At 42.3% G+C, this 16,794-nt stretch overlaps 2 protein-coding genes across 3 annotated transcripts in view; both read right to left on the bottom strand.

Annotated features, from left to right (window-relative positions):
- Positions 1-16,794, bottom strand: part of FGD4 (FYVE, RhoGEF and PH domain containing 4) — a 137,064-nt gene that overhangs the window by 41,018 nt on the left and 79,252 nt on the right. For both annotated transcript variants that reach the window (XM_077339930.1, XM_077339931.1), the window contains exons 2-4: positions 13,889-14,062; positions 5,872-6,052; positions 1,723-2,203 (exon numbers count right to left, since the gene is read on the bottom strand). In XM_077339930.1, the coding sequence (XP_077196045.1) occupies positions 1,723-2,203; positions 5,872-6,052; positions 13,889-14,062 (836 nt within the window). The remainder of the gene's footprint in view (positions 1-1,722; positions 2,204-5,871; positions 6,053-13,888; positions 14,063-16,794) is intronic.
- BICD1 (BICD cargo adaptor 1) overlaps positions 13,938-16,794 on the bottom strand; it is a 194,597-nt gene continuing 191,740 nt past the window's right edge. The window contains exon 8 of the mRNA XM_077339927.1: positions 13,938-14,062. Within this exon, the coding sequence (XP_077196042.1) occupies positions 14,033-14,062 (30 nt within the window). The 3' untranslated portion in view covers positions 13,938-14,032. The remainder of the gene's footprint in view (positions 14,063-16,794) is intronic.

The following is a 16,794-nucleotide window of genomic DNA, read 5'->3' on the forward strand; positions in this document are numbered from 1 at the left end:
GTCTCAGGGTGGTATATAAATCTTGGAGGAACTTGGAGAAAACCCCAAGGCAAGACATAGTAAAAGGGGTATGTGGGGAGAACCAACCTGAGAAGCTAGTCAGGTACCTAGAAGGTTGAGCAGCTAAATCAAATAACTAGATAAATCTAGATTAGGAACACATATAAAAACCACAAGGTACTTCGTATTGCACTGCATCCACATAGCATACAGCAATGCAAGAAAATTGCATTGTATTAAGGCCAAAACACTGGTTACACAGAATAACCACCACTAGTCCAAATGCATTTCAGCTCAGAGAGTCTTCTTCAGTAGTCTAAATATGGACAACACACACTAGAAATAAAAGTGGAAAATATATGTTCCAGATCAGGCAGGAAGTGTGTAAATCTACTGAATAGTGTTGCTCCGGATTAAAAAACTAACCTATATTTACAATACCCTTTGGAATAAATCAATATATGTTATTCTTTTGTTTATCTGCTTAACCTTCTAGGTTCTAGAACGGCTGAGGCAGTCCTCCCTTGTCATCCCACATAACTTCAGGATATTAAAAATTATTACTACATCCTGGGACAAATCTGCATGAAACTGAATTCCAAGGAGGGTCTATGAGCTCCAGAGAGCACCTTGAGTTTTTATTTGTGACAGGCCACATAACAGAACATTAGTTCATCAACCAGAAGGTGCCAAACCCAGTTAGAACAGCTGCCCTTCTGTCCTCTTCTGCAGGTGTTTGCCAGTTTCCTTCCTACATATTACGGTACCACCACCCTGCCTTTTCCTGTAAATTACTGCCAACACCTGTTCTATCATTCGGATGTCTTTCCTGTGTAGGTTGGCATTTAACACAATGGATTAACAAAGGGACCGGTCCCTGCTATTCAAGTGAACAAGGAAACCCCTCAGGATAGCTGAGTACAGGCACCGAAAACACCAGCATAAAAGCCTGTGGATGCTTCAGAAGAACTCTCCAACTGTTTCCATGACTGATTGAACGGTGACAAGGCTCCCAGCACCCCATTCTACCCAGAGATAATTATTCCATCAGTGCTCTTTGTCCTGAAAAACCAGGATGTGAACTTTAAAAGCTGACATAAAGCGAAAGACATCGAGGACATAATTGGTGAGCTAAGGGCTGTAAAAGCTCCAAAAGCTGGCCCAAGGAGCGGACGCTTGTCATGTGAGCCACCTAGTGGACTGACTTCTCTGACAGAACCACCAAAAGGACCTGGTTTTGGAATTATTAGATAGATTGATAGATTGGTGGTGGGTGGGTGGATGGATGGATGGATGGATGGATGGATGGATGGATGGATGGATGGATGGATGGATAGATGGATAGATGGATAGATGGATAGATGGATAGATGGATAGATGGATAGATGGATAGATGGATAGATGGATAGATGGATAGATAGATAGATAGATAGATAGATAGATAGATAGATAGATAGATAGATAGATAGATAGATAGATAGATAGATAGATAGATAGATAGATAGATAGATAGATAGATAGATAGATAGATAGATAACGTGTGTAACTACAATAAGAAAAAGGGACCAATGTCTCACATCCTTTCAGAACTGAACTGCTACAATGCCCTACAAATGAAACACAGTCTCAACATCTGGGTTCAGGCTGTAATACAATCCCAGAGGAACACACTGGGCAGTTGAAGAGGCTTCTTGGAACACAACCGAAAACACATCCCCTTACCTTTGCTTCCAGTAGCTGGTCTTGCTTCATGTGCTCTTCAACCTGTTTCTCCTCTGCATTAGCAATCATTTCTACAGTTCCTTTTCCAGACGGGAACAGGGTCTTATCTGGACTAGTCCGGCAACAACTATTGATCGTTGGCCCTTTGCAGGCAGTCGTAGCTTGCAACGAGTCCGTGCTTGTGCTCTCTCTCTCTCCATTTACCAAGCTGCTTTCAGACGAAGCCCCTTCACTTGGAATGGCCGCACGGTCATTACGGACGGGCAGCCTGCTGTCCCTGCATTCCAACCGGTTCTGTGCTACTACTCCGTTGGTTGTGCAATTCCACGCATCCTGAGATTGATCTGTGCTATTTCTCTGTTTCTGTAGTGGGTGTTGGGTGAGGAATTTTGGGTGAGGTGATGTCGTCAACCCATGCTTTCCTTGAGATCTAACACTGATCACACAGGGCTCTTTTTTCAGTTCACTAAGATTGGATGGGCTAAGGGGAATAAGAGACAGAGAATGAAAACAAATGCAAGTTACATAAAACAGACCTTTGCATAGCATGGCAAGGGCACCCTTCTTATCCCTCTTGCCTATGAGAAGCAATGACAAATGAGGAAATGTGGAACAAAGATGGTAGCCATGAAACCACACAGTGAACAGCGAGCTTCTACTGACAATAGCTACCATCTTACAAATAGCTACCATCTTACAATCAGCTCACACTAAACTAGGGTTGCCAGATATGGGTTGGGAAATACATGGAATCATAGAGTTGGGAGGCACCTCCAGGGTCATCTAGTCCAACCTCTGTACAATGCAGGAACTCACAACTACCTGCCCACCCACAGTGACCCCAATTTCATGCCCAAGTGATCTCCTCACCCCACAAAATCTCCAGAATCCAGCCTGGCCTGGAGGAAATTCACCTACCATCCCACAGTGGTGATCAGCAATGCCCTGGGTATGCAAGGAAGGGCCACAAGAAACAAACACTGGCATACCCTTTCCTGCATACCCACTCACAATCTGCCTAAGTTCATAAAAGATGTGGAGACTTTGAAGAAGAATGAAAGCTTCTACCCTGAATAAACTTTGGACTCAGACTTTGTTCTGCTGCTTCAGACCAACATGGCTGCACACCTGAATCTATCTTTATGAACTAGTGCTACTCATTTTATATCACTGCACTATACTATCATCCTTCAGTGTCAGGAACAGGCCTCTGATTCAACCTATGCCCCTTTCTCTGTAACCAAGTGTGGTCATGCATGGCCAGCTACACGGTTGCGGATTTATACCTTTATCAAACTGTCAATGGTCCCATTGAGAAATATTGCCCAAACTTCCTATCATTTTCCTTTCTATGCTTGCACTCTTGTCTCCCTTTTCTGTCCGCCATATCATTTCCTCTCTGCAAGTTTGGAAACACAGATATGTACATTTAGACCAGGGGTAGTCAAACTGCGGCCCTCCAGATGTCCATGGACTACAATTCCCATGAGCCCCTGCCAGCGAATGCTGGCAGGGGCTCATGAGAATTGTAGTCCATGGACATCTGGAGGGCCGCAGTTTGACTACTCCTGATGTATACATTTCGGTTAGCGCCCTCTATGTGTGAACTGCTTGAGTTACCCGTATTCGCCGGCGTATAAGACGCCTGGGCGTATAAGACGACCCCCCAACATTTCCACTCAAAATATAGAGTTTGTTACATTACATTACAGTACTATGGGCCACTGTGGGCAGCTATGTCTATCCCAACTGAAGTGCACCCGGCGTATAGGACTACCCCCACCCCACTTGGAGGCATGTTTTTCTGGGGGGGGAAGTAGTCTTATACGCCAGCAAATACTGTACATTATTTGACAAACATTACATTAAGTTACATGATGACATGACAGAATGACTTGCACAAAGTATTGTTCCCAGTATAAGTATAATGATCACTAAGCTGCATTCAGCTCAGCTGTTTCCCCTCTAAGCCAAGCTCCTCCTCCCCTTGTGCTTGAACGCAGTCCTTGACTGCTATTGATAGTCCTCCAGCAGCATTTGTGTGGGCTGAGTTCCCCTCGGCCATACTTCCCCACAATTTTGCTACATGCCTCAGGCCTGTGTCTGTTCCCAATCACGTGGGATCCACCCCTGCTTTCTCCAAAGTGTATTTCAGTGCTCCAACATTTGATACACCCTGCCCATCTTTATCATCCCAAAACAAAACTCCACAAGATCCCCACGATTTATCAATAAGACAATAGCTTTCTTTGTAGAACATCTTGTCCCCTTGCTTATATTATTTACTTTCTCATTGTTGATACCGAAAGCCTGCCTATTTTAGGCTACTGACTTGTGCTTCTTTTCTTCCACTGGAAAAGCAGCAGTCACAATATACTGCATACCAGTTCAGGAGGGGAGGACTGCAGGAGCAGCTATGAGAGAACACGTGCTTTGACTGCAGTTCCATGCTTATTTCTTGACAACATCAGTTTGTTGTAAACCCAAGTTCTGTTAGGGAGGACTCCTCAGAGGAAGAGCCTTGCCAGGTGCTTCCAGCTTCACCTGAGCCTCAGTTGTATGAGAGCTTAGGCCAATCAGATATTCAACGAGCAGAGAGCTCTGACCACCAGAAGGGAATGGAGCTGTAGACAAACCAAGGCTTAGACTCCAAAGTTATTGCAGAAGCTCCTCATTCCTCTGCTCAGCCTCCACCTGCAGCTCCCTGTCTTGTCAGACCACCTGGCTCACCTAAACCAATTAAGCAGTGGAGCTATGTGCTCCAAGAGAGATCCAGTCTAAAAGGCACCATGACAGGATAGCAATACAGTTGCTGACTGCAGAAGCCTGTGAGTCATCAGAGAGAGAGGATGGAGAGGCTGCTGACAACCTATATTAACTTGCGCCTAGGAAGCCTGGGTTGTGGACACCTGCTTCCCCTGCTGATACCCTTGGACTGCCTGAATTAACCCTTGATTCACTGGACTGTCTGACCTTGCATTCTGTCTCTCTCCATGGCTTTCTGAATTTGGATACTAATTCCTCCTGCCTTCCTGTTAGCTAATCTATGATTTCATCCAGCAAAAAGCTGAAATCTGAGACCAGCACACAGTTAAAAGAACTCAGCTGGCAGATGCTGCAAAAGACCTCTCTCTGCCTGCAACCCTGGAGAATCATGGCCAATGCTGGGATAAATGGACCAATCATTTGACTTCATATAAAGCAGCTCCATGCAAAACAGATTATTACTTCAGCAGAAAATCATTTGTAAGCCACCCCACATATACTACTAATAGTAACAGCAGAAAGACCTCAGAAATGTTACTATAACCATATAGGATGTTTCCAGATGATTGTTTACTATTACACAGGACTGGATGGCAACCAAGAACCTAAAAAGCCAGGAAGTTTCAAAAATTGAGGTAGCCATTTTCTTTAAATGGCAGGGTTGTCCAAAGATAGATAATCAACATTTTGCTAAGGATGGAGCTAGTCTAAGGGGAGAAGAGAAAAGGAGAGGTTCATGTTACAATAAACCAGTCAAAGCCATACAGCCAGGAAGGATGAATGGCAAACACTTTAAAACATGCCAGTAAAGTCCCATTTGGAACAGATTTGCCAGGCCAAGACTTGGATTTCTTTTGCAATAGGACAGGGGTGGCCAAACTGTGGCTCTGCTGATGTCCATGGACTGCAATTCCCATCAAACCCTGCCAGTTGGCATGGGGCTCATGGGAATAGCAGTCCACGAACATCTGGAGAGCCACAGTTTGGCCACCCCTGCAATAGGATAACAACTACAAGATGAAGGGAAAGGGCAGCCTGTAGAAGCATGGCAAAACTCAGCATGGCATTTTGGTTTTTCAGCTGTTTCAGGCTAGCACAAATAAGGCTGTTGAATGGATTCAATTCTTTGTTGAATTCAGATGATGATGGGCTGCAATGTAAATAGTGAGTTCGGGTAAACCAAGAGCCTTTCTATATTCTTTTACCAGCACATTCTTTTAACGACTTCCCCTTCTTGTATCTCAACTCATGAGAACCAACATACACAAGAACTGCCTACAACTAAGGTTATAAAAGAGGAACAGACAGCATTTCCTCATCCATTAACAGTTATATGGCATTTGTACTGGAGCCTACAAAGAAAAAAACACAAAACACGTTTACCTGCCTCCTTCAAAATGACTGATGAGATCAGACACTTTACTAGTTTTCTCTTTTGATACACAAGAAGAGGTAGGTGTAACTTCCTCCATTCTTTGCTTCGCAGTATATAAAACTTTATGTCTAGGGGTTTGGTGGGGAATGGATGACTGTGAATTTTGCAGATGTAATGGCTTTGGAGGCACTGTAAAAAAAAAAAAAGGAACACACGCTAAACTATAAACATTGTTAAGCATTTCACAAGTTGTACAAAACCATCACTCCCCTCCCAAGGCTCCACAGGATCATTCCAGCCCTTTTCCTTTTTTGACCTTCAGCTCCACTGGCCTGTATCTTCACTATGATTTAGGATTGATGAAGAAGCCACACTGTCCTGCCTGCAAAACTGCAACAAAACAAGTAGCAGTAAGAAACAAAAGAATACTACGCACTGGTCAATGAGTGGGGCATGGGAGGAAAGACTAGGCAAGCCGAAAACGCCCCCTGGCCCTACAGCAAACAGCTGTGAATCCAGACAACTTGGTATTTTTTGCATAAAAACCATATTAGACCATTTCCGCACTGGGAACTTTGCTGCCCCGGCTCCTGTGCAGGAGCACAAATCTGTGGTGGACAAGGTACACTGGGCCAAATGCTCCCATGTGTAGGGAAAGGAAGAGGCAGGGCAACCTGCCCCAGCTCAAACTCCAGCCTGCAGCCCAGTGTGGAAACATCGGGAATCAATGGCCAAGCAACTCAAGTAAGTCCAGGAAGCAGGTCAAGACACAGATGTTTAAAATGAAGAAGCATAAACAAATCAGGATATGATTTGACCACATTTTTGTGGGCCCAGAACTGATATTTCTTTCTGTCACTAGAATTCAAGTGGTCTGTGCATTAACAAAGCTCTTCTAAAGATATACAAAGGAATTATTGGAAAGACTGCTAAAAATTTTACTCTGCTTTTAAAGAGACTGTCACGTTGGCTCATTGTAGATCTATTATCTCCCGGAAGGTTTTTGAAATGGGTTTTATCATCTACCTGCCAGCGACTGAGCTGTTTCCTATTCTGGATTCTCCTGAAACTGACAGATAGATGTAGGCCAGTGAGCATCCGATAAGTGGCAACCCCCCCCCCCCTTAACAGCTAGCTAACTAGAAGAGATGATAAAACGATTGGGAAGGAGGGAGAAAGGGAGACAGGAAGACACCGCAGAATTACCCCAGGAAGGAAGAGTAAATGGAAGATGGATTCATGTCCACAATTAAAGCTGTATCCCATGACAACAGTAACAATTTGCCAGGTTATGGAATGTACCTTCAGAGGGGTAAGGAATACCAACAACAACCTAACCCAGAAAATGCAGGAGTTAACGCACATTATGCTGAACAAATGAAAATGTCCATATGTGTACGGGTGTGCATGCCCACCAGTCCTACGAAATGTGCAGGGTTGCAGCTAGAGTCTCTGCCAGACTTAAAGCTGCCTCTTTAGGTGATGTTATAAAGAAAAGTGTAATAAATGTTTCAAAATTTTTGAACTGGAGGAACACTGTTTCCCGAATCAAAATTAAAGGACTTTCATCTCAAAAAGTTTTGCTTATAGAATTGCTGTGAACAAGAACCATCTGCCTCCAACGATGCCCATCTGCCATCATTTGGTACACCAATTTTCTGGGTGTACTTCTTGATTGGTAGCCCAGAGCTGTGACTCATGCAGAAATGCAACGGATAGTCTCCTGTGATGAGAGCTGATTCAGCTGGGACACTATAATAAGTAAAGCTTATTATAAGTAAAGTACAGATCCAGAGAAATAATGCCTCCCCCCATTTTTACCTTCATTTTTCCAACTGGAAAACTGGGAGATTGTAGGGAACACCAAAAAAACCTCCTACAAAAATATTTTACATTTTACTCAATCAGAATACACAGTACTCTGATTATGTACAAGATACATTACATACTAATTCTTGTACTGCACATATAGCATAATATAAGTCAACCGTTCTCAACTTTTTTACCATTGAGAAACCCCTGGAACATTCTTCACGTTTTGAGAAACCCCAGAAGTGGCGCAATCATGCAGAATATGGCTGGGAAGCAGAGCTGTGGACACGCCCACCCAGGGCCCCTCCCCTCCCCTTCCCCCAAGCTCATCATTAGCCATTTTGAGGGTGGGCAGGGCAGCATAACCATATATGGTCATACAACCCAATAAATGTTTAACATATTTTTAAATATATAATAAAAAATTAATTAACTACCACCCATTCGGGAAACCCTTTCACAGCTGTTCAGAAACCCGAAGGTTTCACAAAACCCTGGTTTAGAAGGCCTGTGATAATGCACAGCTGAGTATTTCAGTGTTTTCATGCTATAAAGCATAACTACTTATCTATTTAGATATATTGCAGCTCATTATGACTCTGAGATTGTACCTGCCCAGATATTTATTCCTACTACTGTTTTCAATATAAGGTTTTGACATCTGAGAAGTAAGTAAAAAGCATACATGGACTGGAGCAGCACAGTCTGCAGCAGATTGCAGCTCTCCCATCCTTCAGTCATGCATATCTGCAATTTTATTTTATCTTTTTGATAGCAAACCCTCCATTCCACCACAGGATGATTAGGAGGAGACAAGATAAGTTCAGGGAGAAATGCTGCAATCATCTCTTTAGATCAGTGGTTCTCAACCTTCCTAATTCTTTTCTAATATAGTTCCTCATGTTGTGGTGACCCCCAACCATAAAATTATGTAATTGTTCTTTCACAGAAATTAAGCTAAAACTAACCAATAGCGTGAAGATTCATTGTTCAGGATAGTATATAAATTGTTTTTTTCCCAGGGTTTCTCAGTTCAGTCCTGCCTCTTGTTCCACCATGCCGATCTTGCTCTTTTCCGCTGCTCCAGACAGATGAATGATGAATCTTGATCTACCCCACAAGGCTGTTGTGTGGATGGCGCCCTCCCCCCGGCCAAGCTGCTCACCCTGCCACAATCCCTGTGAAAGGATCGTTCAACCCCCAAAGGGGTCCCAACCCCCAGGTTGAAAACCACTGGTTTAGATGGATGCTCTGTGTTTCCCAAAATCTTTAATTTATATCTCAGTCTCATGGCACATAGTTTGGAAACGTGACTACAGGTGCAGGGGCTACTGGTTTGACACCTCCACATCTCCATTATTTGATCCCTTGGATTTTCAAACACTTCACTTACTAAGACACAGTCATAACAGGCTGTTCTACTATTTCTGTCCTTATTCATATATATTCTGAATAATACTTGCTACAGCTTACTGTACGGATTTGGGATAAACAAGTCTTTTGGTTTAAAACCAAATTATAACCCATCATTATTTCTTTGAAGTCATAGTGAGGCAACTATATTTCATCCAGGTCCGTAAACCAGTCAATACTGATTTTAAGTTTAATTTTAATATAAGGTTTGAAGGCAATTTTCTCCAATGACAGGGGAAATGGGATATTTTGCTGCAGAACTCTTATGTATCTTGCTCCTCTAACATCAACAATAAGTTAAGAGCTATCTTTTTGTATATCACTTTTTACAACCTGTAGGAGCCTCAAAGCGATTTACAACCACCTGCCCTTCCTCTCCCCACAACAGACACCGTGTGAGATAGATCAAGCTGAGAGAGATATGAAGGAACTGTGGTCCAAGGGCACCCAGATGGCTTCATATGGAAGAGTGGGGCATCAAACCCAGATCAAAGGAGCTCTTAACCACTACACCAAGCTGGCTCTCACTTTCATCTTAACCTTAGGTGATTTATTGTCCTAAATTGTAGCAATGTAACATTTAAAAGTTTAACACAAAACTGAACAATGATATATTTGGATGATATACTTGATTCTTCTTTCTAGGATTTATTTCCCCAAGGGGGGAAGAATGGTATAACAATGCATTTGGTTTCCAAAGCTCTAAGCAGCTTTTCAGAAAGAAACAACAAAACACCACTTACAAGAATCAGGTCACAGACCATTGTTAGTTTCCAGTACAAATCCTGAGTAGCAAAGACAGACTTTGAATATTTTCCACTCCATTAAAGGAGCCATCTTAAAGTGAATAGTCAAACAAAAACATCCAAGAGAAAACATTTCAAGGCTTCCTTGATTTGCAGGTCAGAAGAATGTTTTTACTAGAAAACAGCTATCAAGTACATAATCCAGGCTTCTGATCCTATTTCTTATCCTGTCAAATCATGACTACAAATGGCAAACTGAGAACCAAACTCACAAAAAAATATTTGTTCCATCACTGAAAGATATGTGTAGTAATTGTGACTTATCAAGAAGAAGAATCTAAACTTCAGGATCTGCAGTACTCTGTCTTCTATATGCCCCAGAGAGTAAGAGGCATGTTATCTCTCTCGCCAGCCATTCCACCAATGGAATTCCACCAATGGAAATTTCACCAGCCATTCCACCAGTTGAAAAACTATTCCTTTTGGTTCTTCAGTGAGGATCATTAAGCATTTTAAAATTTGCTGACTGATCAATCTGATAATTTTAGATAAACTTCTAATGCCTGCCGGCTTGGATGCTGAGATTTGCTCAGTTTATTCTTGTTTTAGCAGTAAAATGGTTCCTATCAAATGAAATCTTATCACCTTCATTGTGGCCTGGTGGGCAAGATAAAATGTCAAATAATAAAACTTGGTTTGAAAGCGATTTAAGGGCCATTAAATTCACTGACTTAACAGAATCCATATAAATTATAAGGCAGAGGTGCTCTGTTTAATGTCCAGCCCAGTGGTCCCCAACCTTTTTATCACAGGGGACCAGTCAAGGCTTGACAATTTTACTGAGGGGGTAGTCTTTTGTCGAGGGAAGTCGCTGACACCACCTGAGCCCCTGCTCCACTTACTTTCCTGCTGGCACCCCTGATTTCCCGCTGCCCACTGCCCGCTGGGAGGCACTGCCAGCAGCAGCTGTGCAGTGCCACGAGGAGGAGCCGCAGCCATGGCGGCCGCTGGAGAGCACCAATGGTGAGCCGGCGGCAGTGTGGAGGGACCCCGAGGCAGCAGCCGGGGAGGAGTACGAGGAGGAGCCGTGGCCCGGTACCGACTGATCCCCGGACCGCTACCGGTCCCTGGACCGGGGGTTGGGGACGACTGGTCCAGCCCATGGAAACAGTGACCATGCTTGTTTCCAGGGGCCAAACCTTCCATTGAGCTTTCAGTCCCAAACTCTGATACTGCAGGCTGGGAAGACAGGAGGACATGGCTAAGCTAGCTGCATACAGACCCTTATTTCCAGGTAAACTTTCATTTCAACAGAGTATATGTGAAAGAACAAGGGTGACAGAAGACCCAGACAGCAACATGACTGTGTCACTTAAGCAAAGGTCTGTATCTAAAAGTAACACACAAGTCAAGAAGAAAAAGGATGGGCAAGCACTGGGCTAGGTCTTTTCAATGGGCAGAGCTCTAATTCAGAAGACATACATCAAAGCAACCATTCCCAGCAGGCTATTACCTACAAGAATTTATTTATTGAAGAAGTATTCTAAAGGGAACAGGTCAGACTAATTTCTTTTCTTCCTGGAATTCTCAACTTATGCTCATAGGTTTTTATGCCCACCCGGAATTTAATTTCTTAGCTCTAACGCAGATTGTAACTCACGAAACTCTAACTCAACAAGGACTTTGGAAGTGTGGAGATCTGGTTACCAAGATAGACCACTTCAGTTTCAGTCAAGGTGCGGCTTGTAGCAAATGCACACTCTCTCTGTAGTAAAATGTTTACCTATTTATTGCTTAAACTATCCAGGATCTGTAGAAACTAGCTTGCATAGGGTTGGTGCTTCCTGGCCTGAACTAAAATACCGGAACAAGTACATTTTTCAGCTGAGATGAATAATCAGATCTAAGCCAAGCAATAAGAACAGGTAATGTAATACTCATACTGCATGTTTGTTGCCTCTCAATAAGAAAGAAAAACAATTCTAGTTAACAAGTTTGTTAAAGAGTCTTGGACCAAGACATTTTACTTTTGTGCAGCTACAACTTAGAAAAGTAAAAGATGTTTGTGGAGATTTTTTTAAATGTAGCAATACAACTCATTAAACCAGGGGTAGTCAAACTGCGGCCCTCCAGATGTCCATGGACTACAATTCCCAGGAGCCCTTGCCAGCATTCGCTGGCGAATGCTGGCAAGGGCTCCTGGGAATTGTAGTCCATGGACATCTGGAGGGCCGCAGTTTGACTACCCCTGCATTAAACAGTATGCATGGAAGAGGGAAGGAAGTCTAGGGAATCAGAAGAGCAAAGATAATGGGGGTAGTTTCTAAGGCACATCAGGCTCCCCACATGCACCTTTCTGTCATTACCAAAATTTAATCAAAGCTTTATTTGTAAGGAAAGGGAAGATTTTCTATTTCATATTACTGTTGTCCTATTGCCATCTCAGGTGCACTCTGAAAAGGAAAATGAACCAAAGTATTTCAAGAAGCAGTCTGCAATCAGCCCTAGCCTTCTACTGGTAGGTCAGTGTAGATGCTTGCTACCTGTTGGGAGGCCATACTACTAACTTTACCATAGGAGGAGGATGGTCCCAGTAGGGTTTGGAGAATACAGCATCCTCTGAAGATGTATATTACATCAACAACAACAAATTTCTATTTTTAGCCTGCCCTTCCAGAATTGTTCAGTGTGGGTAACAACATTATCATATAAAAATAAGCTTAAAAGATTAATCTAATAGCTCCATTTTATAGGCTCTGCAAAACTAGTTAAGATCAAACAGAACCTTTCCAAGGCAATTGGTAATAAATTTTATATATCAATAATTTTTTAAGGACCAACCAAAACGGTTTCTAGATATACTCCGTTTTCACAATTTTTCTTCAGTGGTTGATTCCTTATACTCTTAACAAGCAATTTTTATATATATAGATAGGCCACCGGCTCTGTAAAATTTATTACTAATAGCCTTGGAAAGGTTCTGTTTTTCTCTGTTTGTGTTTTGAACCTTTCTTCCTTTCTCGTATTGTAAACTAGTTAAGATCTGCAGGGCCCTGATCTCCCTTTGGAGTGCATTCCACCAGGCTGCAGCCAGAGTCGAAAAGGCCCTGGCCCTGGTTGAGGCCAATCTGAATTCACCTGCTTTGGGCTGGGGACGCTGAGCAGATGTTGCTCCAAAGATCTTAATGCTCTTGGGGGAATATAAGGGAAAAGATGGTTCTGTAGATGTGCCAGTCCCTGACTGTTTGGGCTTAGAAGGTTAGCAGCAGAACCTTGAACCTGGTTTAGACTCCAATCTGGATCTGGGAGAGCACTGGTGTTATATGTGGCCCCCACTGGGTACCTGTCCGCTGTTCCCTGCCTGTGGTACAGAGAAGTCAAGAACTCTGCATGCCATTGCTCTGAGAATCGTTTCACATCTTGCTGAAAAAAAACCCCTTAAATTCGACATCCTGAACTGGTACAGAAAAAAATAGGAAATTAAAAAAAACAGCATCTGCTCATTAAAATGCATCGAATATTATTTTGAAATGAAGTGAAGTAACATGTAACACTAAGTTACATGACTGATGGATAAAGCCATATGTATCTCTGCATTTCAGGTTTTCAAAAGACCGTCACTCTCTTTTAGTGTCTTACCTACTACAGGATGAGCTCACAGTCTATGAACATCATCTTGTAGCTCAGAAAAGCAAGATAACTTTGAGAAGCTAAATTCGAGAGGGTTTTTTTTTTACAAAATAAATATCAGAAAGACTTCAGCCTATTAATTCCCATCTCTGTTCACTTCAAAACCCAATGTTTCAAAATTATAATTTTCAGCCTTTACTGCTTTATAAATTTATATGTCAATTTACAAAATAATACATTTTAGTTTATTAGTATAAGCAAATGACATGTTACAGTGGTATTTAATCAACACTCAGTAAAAGCTTGTTTCTGAAAACCATTTGAACAAATGTACTTGTGCCACAAATGATGACTATTTGGCTAAAGCAAGGGTTAGCTTCCCCTGTGGGTGAGGCCTTGGCAGGTATTTGGAATTGCTACTGACCTTGTGGCTTTGGGTTTGAAGCTGGGCGTGGCGAGTGCTTAACTGGCACGTTTCCATTTATTCCCTGAGCCACTTCATTGCAGATGTTCGGCTCAAATAGCTTAGATGTACTGCCTCCTGTGCTGCTTGCAGTGCAAGGCACAGTTATGAAGAGCTTTGGACATGTACTGTCACCTGCAAGGGAGACAAAACAACTGTTCAGTTGCGGTTGTGTCTGATAACGATAACATTTATTGAATGTAGCCAAAGGCCATTACAAAGCACAGTTAAAACAGTAGAATACAAGTGCAAATAAAACAATATTTCTCCAGTATTGCATACATAAAACTGAAAAAACACGGGCTACTGAGTCACAGTAAGATTTTTTAAATGATGTATCAAGTTGGAGACTCCTGTACAAAGGCCTTGGCTCGAACCTTCCTGGCAGCCAAAGCAAAAACTGCCACCCCGTACCTGGGATTTCATTCTCAGCCACCTAAAACAGCAGTGAGCTAAAAAGGAATTTCCCCCCTGATCAGTTGAGCTGATGAAGCTGGATTATTTAACTCTCCCATCACGTTCTTCTGTAGCAGAAAGCACTGGCTCAAAACATCTGGATAAGCCGCATCTTACAGACAACTCTAGTAGGGTGCACTTCGGTACAAACGAAAATTAGCATCAAATTCCAGGGTTCAAGGAAACTCGTTTTTCTCCCAGTGTTTACTACTTCACATCTCTTCCCTTTCTCAGTATAGCTGCCAGATTATTTCTAATTACTGATTAGAAGAGAGAATGATATGGCGGCATTATAGGTCCGCTGAAATTGATGGGGACATCTAATGTAGAGTGAATGATGGCAGGCCTGGAGGAAAGGTCATCTTTGGCCCACTTAAAAAATAATGTCAGAAGCAGGCTACAAGACTTTAAAGGCTCATCAGCCTGGTTGAGTCCCCAAACAAAATGAAACGACAAACAACTGACTGTCTCCTCTGAGTCTTTTAATCAATCAAAATGCAGACCAGTAAACATTTTCCGTTCTTCGGAACTTCATAAGTGATTCGATAATTCAGAGGATTCCCACTCAAAAATTGCATATGGTTATGTCAGTATCCTACCAATTTCACAGCAATATTTGTTAATGGGGGACTGAGTAGAAATGCACTTGATTAAAGGACTCAAAGGATACAGTCATCTGTCAGCTTTTTTCATTTGTATGAGATTTTAATAATTTTTCAAATGATTTTTCATTTGTATGGGCTCTCTCAGCCTCACCCACCCCACAGGGTGTCTGTTTTGGGGAGAAGAATGGGAAGGCGACTGTAAGCTGCTTTGAGCCTCCTTCGGGTAGGGAAAAGTGGCATATAAGAACCAACTCTTCTTCTTCTTCTTCTCCTTCTTAAAACCTCATCCAATATTCAATTTTGACTTACTGGTCTCAGAGCTATGCATTCGTAAAATGGCCTTTTCAAATCAGCTAAGGTAAATCTGAAGTGACCCAAAATGTTAATGAAAATTACCCAGAATTTTGGAAATGTTCTAAGGAGGCCGGGAAGGGGCAGGAGGGGAAGATGGAAAACTTCTATTAGAGTCTCTTTCCCCTCAATTTTGAAGGAACAGAAAAGATGCAGATTGTATCCTGCAGGAAGGAAAAATATCCCATCTGTTTAAAATTTGAAGTTATCCTTTCAGAAAGAACACACACACACACACACACACACATATTCTGATCATTTGTCTTTCTGAATTTAAACGTGATCTGTACAAACTGCAAAGTTATTTTGGCATAGGGAACAGAACATTCATTTGCAGTTTTATTTCCCTGCACTTCCACACAATCTTAAAAATATCATAACTCCTGTCAATCTTCCCAATTTAGCACTCCTCCATCAATTTAATTCCTTACTACCCTATGATCATGAAATAACCAGAAAGAGTCTGTGATATACAGCACAAATAGTAACAAAAATGCCACACTTTTGGGGGAAAGTCAAATACATGACATTTCAGATGTCAGAAATTACAACAGGCCCTCTAAAACGTCACAATTCGTATTTATACCTATATCAAGGCAAATCAGGTGTTAATTCTGGAAGATCAGTACAATTCCTTTGAAATGTTTGATGGCTACATGTGTTTATATCCATTTGAATGAGCCAGTTGTTTCAGATAGCAACTAATTAAGCCAAAAACTAACAATTCTCTTTCCTTTCTCCACCCCAATGCTCCACATGCGAATTCCTCAAAATCTGAAACTGTAAAATAGAAAACAATTACATCAGTTCAACCAAGGGAATATTTTTGGCGGAACGAACAGTATTAAGGAGAACTTTAAAGATAAAGGATTCCAAATGGCTGTATGGTTTTAGGGAAAATGACAACAATGCAGCTGTAAAAACAAAGATGGGCATGTCACATAATGAACTTGAGAGGACAGCTGCAGCATTTGGCTACCTGTCCTCATTAAGAGCCTCTTGTGGCGCAGAGTGGTAAGGCAGCCGCCTGAAAGCTTTGCTCATGAGGTTGGGAGTTCAATCCCAGCAGCCGGCTCAAGGTTGACTCAGCCTTCCATCCTTCCGAGGTTGGTAAAATGAGTACCCAGCTTGCTGGGGGGTAAAAGGTAATGACTGGGGAAGGCACTGGCAAACCACCCCGTATTGAATCTTCCATGAAAACGCTAGAGGGCGTCACCCCAAGGGTCAGACATGACTCGGTGCTTGCACAGGGGATACCTTTACCTTTACCTTTACCTCATTAAGAGGCCAGCACAATGTGGAGACCAAGTTTTGTCACAGCAACATCTGCCTGGAACCTTGACTCAGGTTAGAAGGAAGCTACTACTAAGCTTAAAAGGCATTAAAATTAAGCAATAATTAAGTGCCATCAAGTCACAACTGGCATATAGTGACCCCATGAAGTTCTCACCTTAT

Source organism: Paroedura picta, chromosome 5 (assembly GCF_049243985.1).
Source record: "Paroedura picta isolate Pp20150507F chromosome 5, Ppicta_v3.0, whole genome shotgun sequence".
NCBI classification, from domain to species: domain Eukaryota; kingdom Metazoa; phylum Chordata; class Lepidosauria; order Squamata; family Gekkonidae; genus Paroedura; species Paroedura picta.